The following is a 21,159-nucleotide window of genomic DNA, read 5'->3' as shown; positions in this document are numbered from 1 at the left end:
CAGAGGTCCTAACAGCGTGAAAAAAGGGTCTTGGGGAAGCAATGCTGTTGTAGTAGTGCATGTAGTAGGTCTCTTTTGAGGCTGAGTTATTGTAATGGGCTCATGACACAAAGATAAAATCTCCAGACGAGGAAAAAGCTCTCGCATCCTCTGGGACTATTGCCCTTATGCTTTGACTACCCCTTTTGATTTTTTTCGCAAACTTTGGCAACCTCGCCACAGAAAAAACAAAACAAAACCAAAAAATTGCAATTGGCAGCTCTACGTCAGTATTTTATGGAGTTTGCTCGGTTCCGAAAGTGACTGTTGGATCAGCTCTCATAAATGTTGCTAGTGCAGTTTTGAATGCCGAGGGAAAGTGATGCGGCTGTTTCATTTCATTTTTTCCTTTTTCTTTCGCTTCGAATATGTTAATGTTTTTTTTCACCTCGTTGCACACTTTTATGTGAGATTCGTATGTTAATTTCGTCCTATACATTTCAGGTTAGTTTTCATTCTCGTCAGTGTATCGTCGACCATCGTTCAATGTGTGTGAGTGTTATTTTCTGGTTCCCTGAACCCCGTTTTCAGCATATGGTAAGCCGTTTTGTTCTTTGCTTGTTTTTGTATTTTCTTTATGTCTTCCGCTTTATTCGGTTACTTGCTCTATTGTAAATTTATTTCATCTTATTCTAGGAATTTACTTCGTTCATTAAAAGTTGAATCCAATTGTTGGAAACGTCAACGTGTATGGTGTTTAACGAAGTGACCCTTGTCTCTTCATCGTAAATTCCAAATGAGAGTTTCGTTTGTATGGTGGATCTCAGCGCTCAAGTTTACGAAGGAAAACATGGAGCCATTTTCAAGAAGGAGCCATGCACGAAGCTCTCCTCACCCTACAAAAGTCGCGTGCAGGATGTGTGTCAGCCATGTCTGACGCTTGTTCGCAAATTGAAATCCTCATCATAGATTACGCGAATTTAACAAAAGTCAAGTCCCTTTAGTCGACGCTGGACAAAGCGTGGCACAACTTCCAAGAAAACGTTTTACTAGTACAATCAGTCTGGGATCCTACCCGTGTTTTGACATACCTTAAAACACCACCACCACTGGGAAGCATAAGCCTTAAAGAGCTTACCGATAGGCTGCTTATGCTGACAGCATTGGTGACAGGTCAGAGATGGGGGAGAGGAAGAAAGAAGAAGAGGAGAGACAGAGTAAGCTGCCATTTCTTTTTCTTAACATCATTATTTTTACACTTACGTAATATAGTCTGTCTCGACTGGTAATAAAGCAAATGCTCCGTTTACTTTTCAGGGAAAAAAGAAGAGAAAAAAAGAAGAAAAATCTCGATGATTTGGTAAGTGCAGAATTTTTTTTTTATTGCTATTATACACATAATACAATTACATTCATTTGTTATTACAGAACATTATACATTACAATTATCGGTATCACACTAGTTACACTAAATTACAATAAATCACAATCACAAATTAGATGCACTATTAAGTTTAGAAAAAAAAAAGGCGAAAAAACAAAATAAAAGGAGAAGGATCAGGAGAAGGAGCATCTTAAACAATTAGGTATTTAATAAATAAGGTATAATACTTTAATCTATCTTCTCTATTTTATACTTGTTGTTTAATTTATTAACATAATCGGAGAGAGTAATTGGTCTGTTATGCAGTTTGTTGGTATAAATGTAATAACGCATATACAGCAAGGTATAATTAAGTTTTCTTATCAAAGTTTTGTTTTCAAGTGAAGAGGCGGGAGATAAACCGAATAACGTTTCTTTAACAGATGGATGGTAACTGGAGTTGTTCACGCTATTAAACCATTGAATAACTCTCCTTTGAAAAGCTTTTGAAAATTGGCAGTGAATGAACGTATGCTCAATAGAGTCCTCATTTCCACAATATAAACAATCCTCGTCATCTTTAATACCAAAACGGTGTAGCTCCTTCTTAGTGACTATAATTCTATGTAAGAACTTGTAGTGGAATTCTTTCAATTTATTTTCTTTACAAATTCGTTCAGTTTCTTATGGAACCAAAAAAAGGACAAAATTAAAAGAGAAAGCATTTATCAGGATTATGATCGAGCTGGAATCCGTATGACGGATATTGACCTTATGATAAAGGGGTTAAGACTAGCTTGGATCTCAAGACTACTTAACCCTGAAAGACGCAATTGGAAATCAGTACCAAATTATTTTTTTACAAAGTAAGTGCAGAATGCAATATGGAACAATTAACAATTATTCTTTGAAATCGAGGTGAATAGTGGTAGAATATTCACCGAGCCGCGGAGCGGCGAGGTGAATATTCTGCCGCTATTCACCGAGATTTCAAAGAATAATTGTTTTAGTATATACACACGAAGTGATCTCAACAACAAGCGATCTCAAAGTTTTCAGAAGGAAACCATTTAAAGTCGATTTAATTGACCTCTCAATTCATGCGTGGAAAAAGTACATATAAGCGGCACTAACCGACATGCGCGAAACAGTTTACAGAGTTAATCTTCGATAAAATCCTCGTCACAATCTAGCAAAACAAAACATTTTGACCGTTGAATCAAAGCTTTTGAAGTTCCCTTGAATTGAAAATTGAAAGAGCAGTTGGCGAAGGATCCACCTGAAAGTTTGGATTATAAGCTTACTGAATGTCTGCAGAACTGTGGTGAAAACTGGATGTTTTCTTGCACAAAGACTTTTTAACCGGGCGGGGAGACTGGGCCGGCCCGGTTCATAAATTGCCCGGAATTTTTTCGTTGTCGTAGTAGTAGTAGTCTTGTCGGTAAATCGTTCCAGACCCGCTCGGCCACTTTCTTGGCCAGGATTCAAATCACGCACCCTTGATGTTTACTCGGCAGAAGCTATTAAATCACTCTCCTATTTTAAATTTTATCTAATACCCTCAATTCTCTTAAGCATGAAATATATATTTTTGTGTTATTCAAGTGTTTGAGTACTGGTTTGCGAAACCGGTGATTTTTTTGACACGTCCAAGCAATTATTATTTTTTTTTTTTGAAAACTGCTACGTCAGTCACGCAATGATTTTGCAGCAAGCTTCACGCATAACTGCTTTTAAAAAAAGGGCTGGTAGCCAGAGAATTTTTGAGCCGGATTACTTTGAAGATGCTCTTCATTTAATAGAAAAAATTGTGTCCATTATCATCCGTGTACAGTTGAGCCGGCAAAGTCGCGTATCAGAGACGATTGAATGTTTGCACAGCGAAATAATCTTATTTTTGTTCTTGATGTAAAAGCTTTACTTACACACTTCCCCAAGACTTCAGTCAACAAAATGGTAATGTATAGTATTTCTACGAACTATGATGGTATTTGTGAAGGGATCCACAAAGCCAGCAAGTAAAACAAATGGTCTGCAAAATGAAAATGAAATCTTGGCGCGGGTAATTTAATACATGTAATTAAATTCTACCACGGCATGTCGTAGTAGTTCACTCGGCCGCTTTCTTGGCCAGGATTTAGATCCCGCACTTTTGATATTTACTCAGCAGGAGCAATTAAAATTTTATCTAATACCCCGATTTCTGTTAAACGTGAAAGATATATTTTTGTGTTTTTATTTAAGCGTTCGACTCAAGCGAGTTCTGGAGTCCGAAACCGGTGAGATCCGGTGATTGTTTCGACAGGTCGCTGAGGTCGAAGCTTTTTTTTACATCAGTCACGCAATGTTTTTGCAGCAAGCTCCTGCATTTAAAAACGGCTCCAGACTCTACTTTGAAGATGCTTTTCATTTAGCAAGAATTGTGTCCATTTTGTCTATTTCCATCCGTGTACAGTTGGGCCGACAAAGTCGTGTGTCACAGACAAGTTGAATGTTTACACAACAAAAGAACCTTATTTTGTTCTTGATGTAAAAACTTTACTTGCACACTTTTCAAGAACTCATAAAACAAAATGGAAATGCAAAGTAATAATATAACAATTTCTTCAAACTAGAATGGAATGTAAATCGGTAAAGCCATCGTGTGAAATAATAGACGGCAAAAATGAAAACTTGCCCTTCGGCGCGTATAATTAATTAAATTTTATCACGGCATCAGTATTTTCACGGCTTTTAACCCTTTAACCGGCAATCGTACATATGTGTACGAAAAACACCAGCAGTGATTGAAAACACTCTAGCTTTTACATATCTGGGCACATGATGTTAATGACTGCTTTTTATGGCAAAGTGATAATTTTCATAGCTTTAAAAGCCAACTAACTGACTACAACTCTTGATTTCTGTTGCATATGGTTGTTTGTTCAGCAGCAAATTTGAAAATGCCCGTTTTCTACGTAACAGGACAACAACAAAAAACACACATCTTTGCCACCATTTTTTTAATGAAAAAAATCATTCTGACTTCAAAAATATACATTTGCAGCAAACTTCAACCCTATTCCCTTCCGTTCACCAAGGAAATTTCCCATCAATCATTCAGAAGACTCAGCAATTACTATTCGATTAGAGCTATGCTTGCAAACCTGTAATTTCCTCGTTGCTGACCGAAAGGGATGCTTGCGAAAAACAGTCATGGCGGCGGCATGAAAGGCTTCCTACCTTCATTCCATATATTTTTTATAAGTGTAGAGCCACCCAATCCTGCCGGCAAAATGTTGCACCGATTGCATTCTTTGGAAGTCAGAACTCGTCCAAAATGCCTTGGCAGGTCTTGGAATCCACCCACAGAACGGCCAGAGAGACAACTTTACCCATGGACCGCCATCTTTCGATTCGAATATTTCTGGCGTTCCAATCAAGACAAAATCATCTCTCACCTCTGGTTTCTTTCAGATGCTGGCCTCTACCCACCACTCTAGCTTAATGATGCCAGCCTGGGGGCTTCTGCAGTGAAAAATGACTCGAAAAATCACTTATAAACACAAAACGAGCCAAATACAAGCCCAACAGCTCGCCTACGAACGAAGCAACTGCCGACTACTGACGTCACAATAAAAATCTGAGCCCTCGGTGTTTCGAAACAGCACACATTTTTACCTGGACTTCTTATATGCAATCACGAAGTCCTACAGAATGTATAAGCCCAAAAAACTCCTTAAGAAAGTCACAGAAATCTGCCGGTTAAAGGGTTAAGGATTCAAAATTTTTAATGCAATTCAAATGTTTCTTCGCCTCATCTTGAATCTTTTTTTCACATTTAGTTGAGATTTTTAACAGCATCTGTTATCTAATACATGTGGTCTAATGCATGCCCTTTTTTAGTCTTTTTATTTTCTTTTGTAATTTTGTTTAGAAATTTTTCTGTTATTCTTCATATTTGACTCGTTTTATTCGTTTTTTTTATTATTTATGTTACTCGTTTTATTCGAGCAGGAGCCAATACTGTAATTTTCTGGTTACTCCGCTCTTTTTAGCGAGGAATATAAAATATATATTTTTTTTTTCATTCAAGGGTTTTGAGTTTCAGTCGGAACCGAACGGCGATGGAGAAATGACCTGCAATGAATCACGCAATCAAGAACTTGCGTTTGCGTGACTGCTTCCCAAAATTGACGTAAAGAGCTTGCATGTTTGAAAGCTGAAAAGCTTTCTTATCTTGTTCTTATTCCCATTTTTTTGGTGTGGTACCTTTTTAAAAATGTTTACATGTAAAAACACGTCTTAGTTTTTAACGAAATTGTTTGTTTGTTTCGGTCGGGGATCATTTGTACTGCCATTTAACTGGTTTGAGTTCATTTATTCAAGATTGCACACAAAACGTTTTCAATACCTACGTTATTCAGTTATCGGAAGAAAAATAAAAAATTTGAAAGCCTAAGCAGGAATTTGTCCAAGCATGGACAAGCAATCCACAGACTTGCGTGTTACTCAATATACATTAAATGGTATTTTAAAAGTTTTTGCTGTACTTGTCTAATAAAGTAGTTAAACATCAACCGCCCGGTTTTAAGCATTAAGCTTTAGGCGTCTTGTTCCTGAATATTTGTGGGAGGATCTTGGTTGAATAACACTTGATGTTGCTGCCGATAAATCTGCGGTATTCATTTCTGCCGATGCCGGGCGAAGAAGTGGCTGATGGTAAGCAATTGTTTATCGTTTTATTACTCGAGTTGTGTGGACATTGTGCTGCAAATTGCGAAATATGTAGTCTTCTCTTACTTTGAAAACAATCAGGCCAAATTCCTTAGCCTTTTTTTGTCTTTTCTGGTTCAGCATCTTCCTGTATTCTTAGTATTTGCGATTCAGAAACGCCGGCGAAACGCGAGTTTACGCCGGCCATTTTGTTTCAGTTTGGATCAAGCATTATTCACTCCGTAGGGAGTGAATAATGCTCATTATAACCCACCCATTAATTTTCGTGCGTGCTCATTGGACAAAACGCATCACGTGGTACAAAATCGGAGGACGGGTATCAGGCAATACCCCCCGTCCGATTTGATATTTGTCGTCCGATTTTTCGGTGACAAGAACACACAAAGAGAATTCAAAGTGCTTACATTCTTTAATTTCCTATGGAAGAAAAACAAAGTACACGTTTTGTTGAATCTAGTGACGGTGAAATTAAGGAACTAGTAGCAAATGCTGTTCCAGAAAATACAAAAAAATCAACAAAATATGCTGTGAACGTATTTGAAGGTAAGGAAAAGTTACGAGTCAACGCGAACTCAAATTGAGTCATTCAAAGTTGTCGTATAGTGTAAGCTACAAAACAGAATTACAACAAAGTGTACTTACTATAAAAAATCGTTCTTGTCCAACTTTTAGCATGGAGAAAAGAGAGAGAAATTCCAACTACTCTCGAAAGTATGGATCCTGAAGAATTGTCGGCCATGTTGAAACGTTTTTACGTAGAAGCAAGAAATGTTGAAGGAAAACCGTACAGTCGCAACACCATGAAAGCAATTCGTTCCGGTCTCGACAGATTTTTATCTGGTTCTCCTCAAAGAAAGCCGTTTTCTATTATTAGAGATAAGGCATTCAAACCGGCAAACGAAGCTCTTGATGCTTCACTGAAAGATCTCGCACGGCAGGGGTTGATTTCGTCAACTAAGCACAAGCGCCCAATTTCGAGTGAGGACCTCGAAGCCCTTTACGCCGCCAACCAACTCGGCCTGGATAGTCCTGAGAGTCTGGTAAATACAGCATGGTTTTATACAGTTCTTTACTTTGGCAAGAGAGGCCGTGAGAACCAACGCGCGATGAAACCGGGTGACTTACAGCTGAAAACAACAACTGGTGGGCTGAAGTACTTCGTCCTGAACGAGAGAGCAACGAAAAATCATCCTGGTGGTATCAACGACAACGAAGACGAGACTCAGTCTGTGATGATGGCATGGCCAGGAAATCCCCGTTGTCCTGTGACTTGCCTCGAGAAGTATTTGGCGAAAAGGGAGCCAAGATGCGATGCCCTGTGGCAAAAGCCAAAGAACCACAATGCGAGTTCATTCTGTGCGTCTGACGAGATCTGGTATTGTAACGTGCCGATGGGAAAACACAAGCTGGAAAATCTGCTCACAGACATGTGCAAGAAATCTGGTCTTGCACATGTCTACACTCCCCATTGCATTCGTGCTACGTCGGTCACCGTACTTAAAGCTGCCGGTTTAGAAAATTGCCGAGTGAAGAGCGTAACGGGCCACGCCAGTGATAAATCCATCGAGGCTTACAATGCTCGACCAACCATCGAGCAACAGTTTGAATCATCCGCGATCGTAAGTCGGTTTATCACACAGCAGAACGCAGTTCAGCCTGTACATTCAGCTGTTTCTCTTCAAACTACTCCATCGTTTTCAGCCACGTCCTCTGCCGCCATTCAGCAACAAAGTCAAGTTCATCACCAGCAATCCACTTTCAATGTGAATCCATCTGCTCCAAACTTCGCAAATTCTGTGTTCCATGGCTGTAATTTCTTTTTCAGTCCACCCAAAGACAACTGAACTGATTTCATTTCCCCCCAAAGACTTTTAACACGTTTTTTGACCGGTTTCTTTGAACAGCGCAATAGTAAAATTATTATAAAAGCGCCGAGTTTTCGAGTTTTTGATCTAGGGGGCGTTGCGAGAGCATGTTTGACATGACAATCTGTCAAGTTTTAATCCAATCACAGTTTGAATAAAATGAATTCAACCAATCAATGGTACTTGCTAACGTCATTTGCAATCGTCATCCGATCGCCACTGGCTTTTTTTTTTTCAAGTGCTTTCTGAGAGTCGGGTGAAAATTAATCAGAGGGTTATAAAATAAATAAACCCCTTTCTGGCTTGCTGGTATGTCGGCGGACAATGCCCTTGGCTGAGAGATTGTCCTCATAATTTCACATTTGCCCTCGAAGCTTCGCTTCTCGGCCAAATGTTTATTTTTCGGACAATCTCTCAGCCGCGGGCATTATCCACCGACATACCAGCCGCCTGAAGGGGTTTATTTACTAATTAGCCCGAGATAGCGAACCAATCAGATTGCTTGAAACACCAAGATCACTGAGTGTGTATATACTAATTGAAAGTATGATGTTTTATATATGTTCGTGTTTATTTGCTTTATTTTACTTTCGGAAAAACTGTTCACAGGCTACTTGTATTCTTTCCCAGGTGTTCCCTACGCTAATCTTTGCAAACGTACCACGACACTTTTGTTCGTTTGTAACAAAATACTTTTGTCTTCCTTGAAAATGTGTTGAAACTGGTTAGGTGGAAAACGCGGAGTACGGAGTGCGGAGTGTGGAAAATGCGGAGTGTAGAAAATGCGGAGTGTAGAAAATGCGGAGTGTGGAAAATGCGGTGTAGAAAGACATGTTAAAAGGCTAGCCTAGTGAGCAGCACTGCGAACTTGTGGTTGTATTTATACATACCGTTAACCGTACGTACGTATTTCCGTATAACAACAAGCTAAATTTTTTGGCAAGGCGCGACTCAGGTGTTACATATTTAAGACATGATATATGCGTGACATATTTATTTTTGGGACCACAGAAAAAAATTTTTTTAAAACAACGATTTTTTCAAACGAATTTTTAAAACGAATTTGTAAAACAGCGAACTTTTAAAACTAATTTTTAAAAGGCTAGTGTGGATAATGCGGAGTGTGGAAAATGCGGAGTGTATAAAGAATAATATTTAAATGTACGCTGGTAGTAGGGTATAACACCCAACATGAATGTTTCCAATAACTGTTTCCCTTTTGCGAACCCTGAAAGAGCAAACTGCTACTCTTTAGACTTGATGATTCTCGATCGTGGTTTTGAGTACATGTAAAGATGACTTCAAGTGGGGCGGGTTTTTTTTATTTCCTGTTCAACAATTCAAGTTATTTCCGGCTCAAATAATAAGCCCATTGTAGTTGATTCGGCCGGACATCCTTTTTACATGAGAGGTCAAGTCCGCATTGATCTCCACGTGGTCGCACTCGCAGAAGGACATTATGGCCTTTAAAATCCCACTTCTTCAGCCTAAATCGCTTTCAAAAGGCTACTTCGAGGGCCTACCCAGTTTTGCGTGGAGTGATGTAAAAGATAAGGACGAGATTGGTAGAGGAAGCTTTGGATCGGTGTTGAAAGGTAACTACACTCCTAAAGGAAAAGTTGTTGTTGTAAAGCGATTTTTTGGAGAGGGCGATTCTCACTTAAAGAACATTGCAAAGGAGGGAAAACTGCTTGAGAGCTTGTGCCATACCAACATTACGCAATTTATCGGCGTTTGTTCAAAGCCAGCGGCAATAATAATGGAGTACGAGTGCTTCGATTTTACCCCCTTCGGCGTCAACCATGAGATATCCAATCTGCTAGAGTTTTTGAACACTCTTGATCGCATCGAGGGCCAAACTGATGCCTTTGAGCATTTCTTACCCGTTTTTCCGAAGGCTGCAAAGGACGTCGCGGAAAGTCTGCGTTTTCTTCATTCACAAAATATAGTGCATCGCGACCTAAAACCAAGCAACGTGTTGGTCAGCAACCGGCACGACTGTAAAAAAGATATCAGCGCGGATCAACTGCCAAGCGTCTTTGCCGACTGTCCAGTAGTTTGCAAACTAACTGACTTCGGTGAGAGTAGGTCAACTTTACTCCAAACAGCATCCATCATTCATGCGAAGACAATAAACATTGAACGTGGTACAAAGCCCTACATGGCTCCATAAATCATAATCGAAGGGAAATTGAATTGCGCGACAATGGATGACTTAAAGGTGATAGATATCTGGGCAATGGGGATGACTTTTTTCAGTATTTTCAATCCTGACGTTGAGTTTCCCTATGAAATAGAACTTAAATCAAGCTCTGAAAAAGTTCCAGACTGTGCTTCCAAATTTGAAAAGCTGCTTAAAGAGTTGATAGCCAACAAATCCAAGCCTCAATCGTCCAAAAAATATCAACAGCGACAATTAAAAGAGTGGGGTCAGCTTGACAAACTGTATCATAAATGCACAGCTTTCGACGCTTCTCTCCGCCCAAGCGCCGAAGATGTCCTAATGGAACTAAACGGTAAAGATGAAAGAGAACCATCAGTACTTTTAGAGGGCACCAGTTTGGAAGAGAAGGCTAATAACGAAATCGTCGAACTCATCAATGGAGGAGACACAGGTATTTGTAATAGTGGTACGTATAGTAGGGGCGAGGCGTGCTATTCGTATACTGACAGCGTTTCTTGTGTTTCATTTGTGTTAGCGTACTGCGTAAAATTTTGAATCTAGCGCGTCACGCTAGGCGTGGCAGAGAGAGTAACATAGAATAGAGAAGCGTGAGGCAAACAGATATCTCAGTTTTTAAACTACGCAGGGGTGTGGTTGGAAAATACATCATCCGGCATAGAATTCCTTTTAACTTCGCGAAAAGTCTTCCCTTCAGTTTTTGTGTGTTTGTTTGTTTCCTTATTTTTTGAAGTGAGAAAGTATGGAGTGATTTCGATAAGTTGTTTTGTCAGGCAGATATTTATATGCGTTTTCCTTTGTTTTCGCTTGCAGACAAGAAAGGTACCAAGCGTAATGCATGCGACGATCCTTCAAACGTCAAGAAACATGCAAAGGTAGATTTGTGTCATTTTGAAATAACAACAGTACAAGCTTTATGTGCATGCATGACTTTGGAAGGTGTTAAATTTATACCGAAGTAGAAAATTCTTAGTCTTCACAACTCGCAAAAACCTTTGAGATACCTTTGACTGTGAAAAGGCCACCTGTGATTTTGGTTAAAGGTATTACGCTTTTGACGCTTACAAAAGCTGCGACAAAGGAATAGTGAAATGTGACTTTGACTAGGGTAATAAATACCTTTGTTTCGCGTCAAATCAATTGCTAACTTTGACGCGCGTCAAATCAACTTGCCGTTTTCATAAATTTATTAAAATATTTAAATGCCCTTTAAAATTATACTAATAACAATTTGCTTGCATTTCTTTGCCTACCTCGTGGCAAAGGCAGTGCTTTATTATTGTAATGTAGCTAAAAGATTGCCTTTGTATTTATTGCAAGGTTGCTGCAATTGACTTGACGAAGTCACCCAAGGCGGATGATCCTCCGCAGAGTAAGATTGCCAGGTTAGTATTACCGAAAAACTAATTATTTTTGATTATTCCTTGCTCCATTTGTTTTTTGTTTTTGAAATGGCCCATGAAGGCCGCTTTATAGCTATGCTGATAAATCGTTTTTTGGTTGGCAGTATCCACAGAAGTAAAGTATCAGCTTCTTCTGCCCATGAGAGTGCCTCTAGTGATGACAGTTTACTGGAAGATCCTTTCTCACTTCAGTACGTACGTATTATACGTCATATATTCGTAGATGCCATTGTAAAACAGAAAGGGGGCACTAAACAAAGCATGAGGTCAATATTATACAATTAAGATTTAAGTTTATTTATAGAATCTCTTAAGACAAACTCGTATTTTTTTTTAGAAATTTTTATTCAACACTAAGTTTATAATGCAAATGCCTGGTAGACGTATTACTCTCGAACTAGAGAAAAAACCTTTCTTCCAGTCGCCATTCTACATTCTACATTCTCTCTGCGTCAGTCCGCCGGTTAACACGGTAGTTTAATTTTATGCTATAGGTAGGAAGGGGTTTAAAAAAGCGTCATTGTGGAGTCCTGGGACTAGTAGAGTCGTCACGTGACAAGAAGGCCGTGTACGATCGAGTTAATTGAGTTCTTGCCATGTGTGTGTTGTAACTCGGAGTTTACACACTGTTTTCTGTATTAAATACACCACATTTTTGGCGACGAGGAACGTGATCGAATACCACGACCAGGTAGACTAGAGTGAAGCGAAGTCTACACGGAAAATGCCTACATTTGGGAAATTAGACGAATACAACGAAACGGAAGATTGGCGCCATTACACTGAGCGTGTAAATCACTTTTTTGAAGCAAACGAGATAACCGATCCGGACAAAAAAAGATCCATTTTCCTGGTTAACGTGGGAGCCAAAACCTACAAGCTTATACGAAGTCTGGTCGCTCCGGAGGACCCGAAGACCAAATCCTATGAGGATTTAGCGAAACTCGCCCAGGAACATTTCATGCCAAAGCCTTCCGCTATTGTACAACGATTCAAGTTTAACACTTGCACTCAACAACCAGGTGAGACAATTGCCATGTTTTTAGCTGAGTTGAGGCACCTGACTGAACACTGTGAATTTGGGGCAACATTAGATGAAATGCTACGTGATCGGCTTGTGTGTGGTGTTGACGACATCAGAATACAGCGTCGTTTACTAGCCGAACCGAAATTAACCCTGAAGCGAGCGCTCGATCTGGCTCTCACCATTGAGGCCGCGGATAAGGATGCCTCGGAGATACAAAAGGGGGACTCTCAGGAAGGGGATACTCCGCTCAACAAAGTCGATTTTAAAGTGGAAAAGGGTGGCGAAGTTAATTGTTATCGCTGTGGCGGTAATCACTACCCCAAAAGCTGTCATTTTAAGGATGCGAAATGTTATGCTTGTGGAAAGTTGGGTCACCTATCTCGAGTGTGCCAGAACAAAAAGAAAGGGAAACTACCACCTCCTAGTACTAATAAGAAGTCAGACACCCCACAGGATACCCATCTCCTAGAGGGGGGAGAGGAGGCAATGGGGAGAGAACAGGGCGTGGGTGCATATTCTTTGTTTACCCTTGGCGGTAAACGACCTTTGCCATACAAAGTACAGCTGAGTGTTGGTGGGCAAGCACTAGAAATGTAAGTTGACAGAGGGGCTTCATTGTCAGTGATAAGTGAAGGCACCTACAAACACCTTGTCTCACAAAACGGGGCACCGCCACTGGAGAAATCAGGAATTGTCCTTCGTACATACACTGGGGAAGAGGTCAAGCCCAAAGGGGTGTATACAGTTGATGTACATTATGAAGGGGGCGAATACTCCTTGCCATTGTTAGTAGTAGTGGAGAGGGCCCAGCTCTGTTGGGGAGGAATTGGCTGGAAGAAATTAAGCTTAATTGGCCAAGGATTAAGCAACTTACTTCGCATGACAAGCGACTTGAAGAGATTTTGCAGAAACATGCACAGCTATTTGGGGAGGGTCTGGGGACCCTACAGGGGACAAAGGCCAAGATCCATGTGGACCCCACAGCCACCCCCATTTTCCATAAAGCCAGACCAGTGCCATATGCTCTCAGGGAGAAAATTGAGCAAGACCTGGAAAGACTTGAGAAGGCAGGAACCATTGAACCCGTTCAATATTCCGAGTGGGCCACACCCATTGTCCCAGTTATGAAAAGTGATGGCACAGTAAGAGTCTGTGGAGATTACAAGCTTACCGTCAATAAGGTCTCGAAATTGGATGGCTACCCTATCCCCAAGCTCGATGATCTATACACAAAGTTGGCTGGGCGTCAAACGTTTACTGAGTTAGACTTGAGCCATGCTTATGAGCAGATGCTTGTGGATGAGAACTCAAGGGAGTTTTTGACAATTAACACCCATAAAGGCCTTTTTAGATATAACCGCCTTCCGTATGGGGTCTCTTCAGCGCCCGGCATCTTCCAGAGAACCATGGGTTTGCTGCAAGGAATACCTTCGACAGGAGTCTTGCTAGATAATATCCTCATCACAGGGCCCAGCACGGAAGAGCACCTAGACAACATCGAGAAAGTTTTGGGACGCCTTTCTGATGCCGGCTTGCGGCTCAAAGCTGAAAAGTGCCAATTTATGAAGCCCGTTTTGGAGTGCCTGGGGCACCGCATTGACGCAGAAGGGTTCCATCCAGTTGAAGCAAAGATGAACGCCATCAAGGAGGCCCCAACCCCAACCAATCCCTCTGAGCTGAAGTCCTTTCTAGGGATGCTTAACTTCTATGGCAAGTTCATGCCCGACCTATCGTCCACCCTGGGGCCACTGCACGAGCTTCTGAGGAAAGATATCTGTTGGAAATGGGGTACAGAGCAACAAGAGGCGTTTGATAAGGCCAAGAATCGACTTCAATCATCAGATGTACTCGTACATTATGATCCTGAGAAAGAGTTGGTGGTATCTTGTGATGCTTCACCCTATGGTATTGGGGCAGTGCTGGCCCATGTTATGAAAGATGGCTCAGAGAAACCAGTTGCATATGCCTCACGAACACTCTCCACAGCGGAGAGGAACTATGGCCACCTAGATAAAGAGGCACTAGCTGTAGTTTTTGCCGTGAAGAAGTTCCATTAATTTCTTTTTGGACGTCATTTCAAGGTCTACACAGATCACAAACCACTTTTGGGGCTGCTTAACCCTGAACGAGCCACACCTCTAATGGCCTCAAGTAGGATGCAGCGATGGGCATTGACTTTGCTTGCGTATGAGTATGAGCTTATTTATCGCCCTGGTGAAGAGAATGGAAACGCAGACGCCCTCAGTCATCTACCCCTTCCAGTTGCTCCAGAGACCACGCCCATCCCAGGGGACATTATACACCTTCTAGAGACCATCAACACCAGCCCAGTGGATGCCACTAAAGTGAAGTTGTGGACAGCCCGTGATCCAGTACTTTCTCAAGTTCTGCAGTTCGTCCTTCCATGGCAGTCGAAGAAGAAGCCCTGAAGCCTTATTTTGCTAGAAGAGAGGAATTGAGTGTACATGCTGGCTGCCTACTTTGGGAATCCCGGGTCGTGATACCCCCACAGGGGAGAGAGGAAGTGTTGAACATACTACATGAGTCCCACCCCGGTATTGTTAGAATGAAAAGCCTAGCTAGGAGCTTTGTGTGGTGGCCGAAAATGGACTCGCGTTTGGAGGAAAAGGTGAAAAGCTGTGTTACCTGCCAAAGCCACCAAAAGAAGCCACCCAGTTCACCGTTGCACCCTTGGGAATGGCCAGGCCGCCCTTGGTCTCGAGTAAATGTAGATTATGCCGGTCCTTTTATGGGCAAGATGTTTCTCCTAATTATTGATGCGCATTCTAAATGGATGGATATCCATTGTGTGAATTCTGCCACTTCCAGCGCAACCATCGAAAAGCTGAGGACAACCTTCGCTTCACACGGCCTACCAGAGATTGTAGTGTCAGACAATGGGTCCAATTTTGTTAGCAGCGAGTTCAAGTCATTTCTACAGAAAAATGGCATCAAGCACATTACCTCTGCTCCTTATCACCCATCATCAAATGGCCTCGTAGAACGAGCGGTGCAGACGTTTAAGCAAGGGATGAAGAAGCAAGGTGATGGAACTGTCGAGACCAAGTTAGCTTGGTTCCTATTAAGTTATCGTATTACCCCCCAAAGCACCACGGGTGAGTCTCCTGCTCAGTTACGCTGGGGACGAAGTCTGAGGTCACATCTCGATCTGCTGCGACCAGATGTAGCGGCAAGGGTACATGCAGCACAGTCAAGACAGAAGATACAGCATGATCAGCATAGCCGAATGCGTCAAGTGGAAGTCGGCGATTCAGTGAATGTTCGAAACTACTCCAGAGGCCCCAAGTGGATTCCAGGAACTATCATCCAGGAAACTGGTCCTTTGTCTGCGAGAATTGAGTTGGAAGATGGAACTGTGGTTCGAAGACACCACGATCAACTAGTTGCTCGACCCACAGAAAGTTTCAACCCTGGTGTCACATTACCAATTACTAGCTCATTGCAGCAGGAAGGTGTGGATCCAGAGATAACCGTACCTGATGTAAATGACCCCGAGGTTGCCCATGGAGACAGAGAACCACCCAGTGCAACAATGGTTCGGGACTCGGGGCCAACTACCCCTGTCAGGCGATACCCAGCGAGGAATAGAAACCCCCCGCAGCGTTTTTACTAATGGACTCATTCCCTCCCCCGTGAACAGTTTTAAGTTTTAGGGCAGAGGCGTTAATTTTTTTTTTCTCGTTGACGTTTGTTTTCTTGCTTGTTTAAGAACTTGGGGGGGGGGAGGAATGTGGAGTCCTGGGACTAGTAGAGTCGTCACGTGACAAGAAGGCCGTGTACGATCGAGTTAGTTGAGTTCTTGCCATGTGTGTGTTGTAACTCGGAGTTTACACACTGTTTTCTGTATTAAATACACCACAGTCATTTTTTGCAGGATCAAAGTCAGTAAAAGCAAAGAAGGAGATGGAGAAGAAACAAACGCAGACGAAGAGTCCATCCAGTTTTATAGTGGAAATAAGGCTCTGCCTTTGTTCACGAACAAGCCTGAAGTTATGAAGCCAAAAACGGTAGTGACCACCCTGCTGCAAAAAGATCTGCCCTCAAGCTCCAAAGTTTGCTCTATCCAGCCTTTCGAAGTTTATCACCACGCTTCCTTCCTTGTTGATCTTGAAGCGCTTCCATCAACGCAAGACATCAAGTGCGATGACGTGGGGAACTGGAGAAATAACAGCAACGACAAATTCTATTTTAGCGTAGAATGGATGGATGACAACTCTGCTCTAGTGACTGCTGGGGAGTCAAGCGACCCAGATGTAGCGACATTAAAGAGGGAATACTACATGCTGAAACACGACAACGACTTTAAGAAAAGGATCGATTTCCTTTTCCGTGAGTGAATTTTTTTTTTCGTTTGGAAGATTACGTTAATCTGTAATATTGTTGGCTTCTGAACTAAAAACTTACACAACTTTGCTTTTTAAAGTAATTGCTGCCATATATAATAATAATAATAAGGCTTACTCACAATACTTCCACTAGGTGGCTCTTCGCTTGTGAATTCAAAAAATATAAGAGGCTACCTAAACTATAAAATACAAAATGTGAATGAAATTATATATTGCGTAGGTGGAGTTGCAACTAACTTCCCCAAGCATTTATGTCAAGGGAAACTTTCATATTGTGAGGAGTGAAATGTCTACATGAAAAAAATTATACACTTCAGAGGCCGGTACTGTAAAAAATGACAATGTGAAAATGAAAATGTGCACGGTCCGTAGTCTCACCATTTCTTTTCCGTTGCAGTCCCTGGAGGACAACTGCACAGATACTGTCTTGTACAGTACTCCTTCAAGAGTGGCCAGGAACACCCAATTCCGAAAATGCCTCATGGGAATTCCAAGAAAAAAAAGACGCCATATGTTCGTACCTGGGAAAGCACAAATGATCAGCAAAAACTATCGCAGGAGAAATGAAAGCTAGAGAAGCCGTCCATCACGCAATAACAGAGGGACTTGGTGGTCTGCAATCCTGCGTGGGATTGGGTCAGGTCCCGCGAAATCGACAGCAAGTAAAAGATATGGTAAAGCTGTCAACAAAGGAAGTTTCCCTAAAAACATGTCAGGCGCAGGAAGAAACTCTGACCCGTGGTATATGTTACTAAATGAAAGCAAGATCCAAGCAAGGGAACCAAAGACCGCATTTGTTCCTGACGTAAGACTTGGAGCTGAGCCTTTTTGCGTCGTGGGAACAAACAGACAGCTGAATGATTTGAAGCGATTCTGCTGTAATCCGGTGGAGTTTCGGCCATTAACCGTGGACCCAACGTTTGATTTTGGTCCATACAATGTGACACCGATATCATACCAGCACCTCATGGTTCATCGCAGGGAAGACGGCAATCACCAGACAATGATTGGGCCTGTGCTTCTCCACGAAAAGAAGACGCAGTCAACGTATTCGCTATTTGGTGGAACTCTGAAGGCTCTCCAACCAGAGTTGAAGGATCTGATGGCTTTCGGGACAGATGATGAAAAGGCGTTAGTCGGTGGTTTTAATGAAACCTTTGAAAGAGCCACCCATCTGCTTTGCGAAATCTACCTTCGCAAAAATATAGACACAAAGCTTGTGTCTATGGACATTAAAGGATCCATTAAGCAGAGCATAATGGATGATATTTTTGGAAGAAGGATAGGCCGCGTTTTTGAGAGTGGGCTGTCAGATGCAGGAAGTGCTGAAGAATTTCTTGGCCTGTTTGAAAGTCTAGAGGGAAAGTGGTCATCGCTCCACTCTAATGGAAAAGCCTTCCACTCTTGGTTTGGCGCGAAAAAAAAGGAAGAATTCCTAAATAGCGTAATAAGTCCCGTCCGTCAAAGAGCTGGTCTCGGCTGCCCACCAGAGAAATTCACAACCAATCGATCTGAACGCACAAACGGTGTCCTTCAGGACTGCGTGAAGCGTGAATGCGGTACAGCCAAAATTGATGAGTACACACTAGTCAAGACCCTCGAGAAGTTTGTAAAAAGCCAGGAGCAAGAACTGGAATTAGCTATTATGGACAAAGGGGAGTACCAACTTCGTCCAGAATTCCACCACCTGGTTGTAACAGGCGACAAATGAGGCAAGATGACCAATGACCAAAAAAAAGAAGCCCTCTCGCGAATTCACCAAACTGGTCTTGAAGAAGCTTCTCCTAACAGCATGGCCTCTGTGAACAAAAGGTTAGTGGAAGGCGAGTCTGCTGTTTTCCAGCAGATTCTTTCCTCCGGTGTGGACTTGATTACCTCAGACGTTTTAAAGTTCATCGTGTCCAAAGGAGAAGCATTGGTAAATGAAGGAAAAGTAACAGAGGTACCGGCAGCCTCCGCAAATGACACCCTCATAATTCCCTCAAAGTCAAAGCCCACGAAGCCGCATGTAATCGTCGTGTACCCTAACAGAAAAGTAGAGTGTCATGACTGCCAAGGATACTCTGCATCCTATTTGTGTGCTCATGCTGTTGCTGCGTCATTAAAAAGAGGAACCCTTGAGGCGTATTTGAAGTGGCTGGTGGCAAACAAGCGTAAGACTGGTGGGCTGAACTACAGCAAGGCCATCACCCATGGAATGCCAGCTGGAAGAGGCAGGAAGGAAGAAAGACAGCCAAGAAGTAGACGCGGCAAACAAACAACCAGTACGGTGGTCCCACGAAACCCCTTGCCGTCCGCGCCAAGTTTCGGGGCAAATGAATTTGAAAACTATCCAGATGGTGCAGAATTACATGAGTTGTATCCCGCATCGTACCAGCCAAGCGTTGCCGTTCATCAAGCACAGCTGAATCCATTCTACCCAGTTGTGTATAATCCACCAGGCTTCCCTTTCCATGCAGGACGTTTTCATCATCCATACGCGTCAACATTCCAAGCTCACACACCACAAGCTCGTTTCCAGGCGGCACCTCCTCATCGGTCCTTGTCTATTCCACCATCGGCAGCAGCAGGAGCAAGGCACTCGGGATTGTCGCCGAATTTATATCACCTCGTGACCTTGCCAAAATGTGTGAAAAAATGCTATGGTTGCGGCGACAATTTTTCGAAAAATTTCATCAGTCACCACACAACATCGTGGTCAAGCACTTCGACCGTCTTGTGGTACGCAGGGATGAGAGCACAGGAGCATTGGTTCACAGTGCGGACTTTGCCAACACATACTACCATCCCAATCCTGCAGATATCATGAGAAAAAACCCTGTTTTTGACGGCCGTGTACATATCGACCTCAGCACTTACCACTCTCTTACGATGGCCAGAGAGAATTGCTGAAAACACTTGGACTGATCGTTAATATTGTTAATTCCCAATAATTATGCTACGCGCATTGATTTTTTTTATTTACCTTGTTGTTACAGTTCTTTATAGCTACAGAAAACACTAAAAGATTGCATGATTGAGCTATGAAAATGTAGTGATGCATAGCTTGGACAGATTACATGCGTTAACGTTTTGATTTCATATTTGTTACTGTTCTTTATATATAGGTATACAATTAAGAAGTGAAAATGTAATGATCGATCGCTTTTTCAAAGGACATGAACTGCTTGAATAATGTTAATGTTCTTTTGTTAATAATTGCAATACTTGATATAACCTCACATTAAATCATTTTATTACTTTTACTCTCATTTCTTACATTTTCTTTATATTTTCTACACTCCGCATTTTCCACACTCCGCATTTTCCACACTCCTCATTTTCCACACTCCGCATTTTCTACACTCCTCATTTTCCACACTCCGCATTTTCCACACTCCGCACTCCGCGTTTTCCACCTAACCGTTGAAACTTTTGTTTTTTGTTTGTTTTACGGCGGCATCGATGGAATTTGTTTAATTTAATTAAGTTACGGTTTAGACCGCACGAAAGACGATTCTCAAAAACTAAAGAAACAAATCTAATCAAAAAACATATTTTTCGACAGGTTTTTTTAAAACGCAGTACAGCTAGGATATTTGTTTCCTGGTTATCAGGTGTTCACGCCGAAAATCCTGGTGCAAGTTTTTGCATACCTAATTACGAAAGCGCTGTGAAAGTCTCAAAATCTAATTAACTTAATTTGCGGTTTTTACTTGGCGCCAAGAAGTCTGCAGGAAGCCTACCGCAAACACGCAATACAAGCGATGTTCATGATAGTTCCAGAAAACAACGTAGACTAATCTGCGCATGCGTTTGGTGTAAATTGCGTTGAGTAGTACCACAAGGAGAGCAAAGGTTTTACTGAAACAAATATATACCTTTGAGATCCTAATATAAAAGTAACGTAGATGTGCTCTACGTTTTACTTGGGGGGTATGGTCAGGTGCTCCCACCCCAACCCCCTCCACAGGAATAATTAATTATTGACTATTAAAGTTTACACGTTAGCGCACTAGCGGGTTAGCGGACGACAGCCCCAACAAACCATCACAATAGTGCATTCTGCACTAAAAACGGAGTAAGCTGCTATATATCTGTGATCTGTTAATGATGCAAAATTAGTAACAAATAGAAGTAATCTCCCCAAACGAAATCATAACAAATCTTTTAATTAAGTTTAATTTTTTTCGATAAATTCACATTTCACTTCTCAGAACAGAAATGTATCCATACAAATAGAAGTCCATAATATTGTGTGCTACCTAAATAACATCA

The 21,159-nt window shown here is 41.7% G+C and overlaps 4 protein-coding genes across 4 annotated transcripts; all 4 read left to right on the top strand.

Moving 5' to 3' along the window:
- Positions 1 to 6,462: 6,462 nt before the first annotated feature.
- On the top strand, positions 6,463 to 7,902 carry LOC144648522 (uncharacterized protein KIAA1958-like). Its single transcript, XM_078508051.1, has 2 exons — positions 6,463 to 6,601; positions 6,731 to 7,902. The coding sequence occupies exons 1-2, from the start codon at positions 6,478 to 6,480 to the stop codon at positions 7,900 to 7,902; spliced, it is 1,296 nt and encodes a 431-aa protein (XP_078364177.1). The 5' UTR covers positions 6,463 to 6,477.
- Positions 7,903 to 9,382: 1,480 nt separating this feature from the next.
- LOC144648520 (cyclin-dependent kinase-like 2) lies at positions 9,383 to 10,096 on the top strand. Its single transcript, XM_078508050.1, has one exon. It carries the CDS (start codon positions 9,383 to 9,385, stop codon positions 10,094 to 10,096), a length of 714 nt encoding a protein of 237 aa, XP_078364176.1.
- LOC144648519 (uncharacterized) lies at positions 9,995 to 14,964 on the top strand. Its single transcript, XM_078508049.1, has 7 exons — positions 9,995 to 10,538; positions 10,919 to 10,980; positions 11,426 to 11,490; positions 11,613 to 11,707; positions 12,318 to 13,128; positions 13,326 to 14,574; positions 14,617 to 14,964. Exons 1-7 carry the CDS (start codon positions 10,130 to 10,132, stop codon positions 14,962 to 14,964), a joined length of 3,039 nt encoding a protein of 1,012 aa, XP_078364175.1. The 5' UTR covers positions 9,995 to 10,129.
- Positions 14,965 to 16,426: 1,462 nt separating this feature from the next.
- Positions 16,427 to 18,631, top strand: LOC144648781 (uncharacterized). Its single transcript, XM_078508242.1, has 2 exons — positions 16,427 to 16,885; positions 17,300 to 18,631. The coding sequence occupies exon 2, from the start codon at positions 17,612 to 17,614 to the stop codon at positions 18,611 to 18,613; it is 1,002 nt and encodes a 333-aa protein (XP_078364368.1). The 5' UTR covers positions 16,427 to 16,885; positions 17,300 to 17,611; the 3' UTR covers positions 18,614 to 18,631.
- Positions 18,632 to 21,159: the final 2,528 nt, after the last annotated feature.

The sequence above is a fragment of the Oculina patagonica genome, chromosome 4, assembly GCF_052425735.1.
Source record: "Oculina patagonica isolate OP01 chromosome 4, crgOcupat, whole genome shotgun sequence".
NCBI classification, from domain to species: Eukaryota; Metazoa; Cnidaria; class Anthozoa; order Scleractinia; family Oculinidae; genus Oculina; species Oculina patagonica.
The sequence above is the reverse complement of the archived record's forward strand: the minus strand, read 5'-3'. Positions and strand labels throughout refer to the sequence as shown.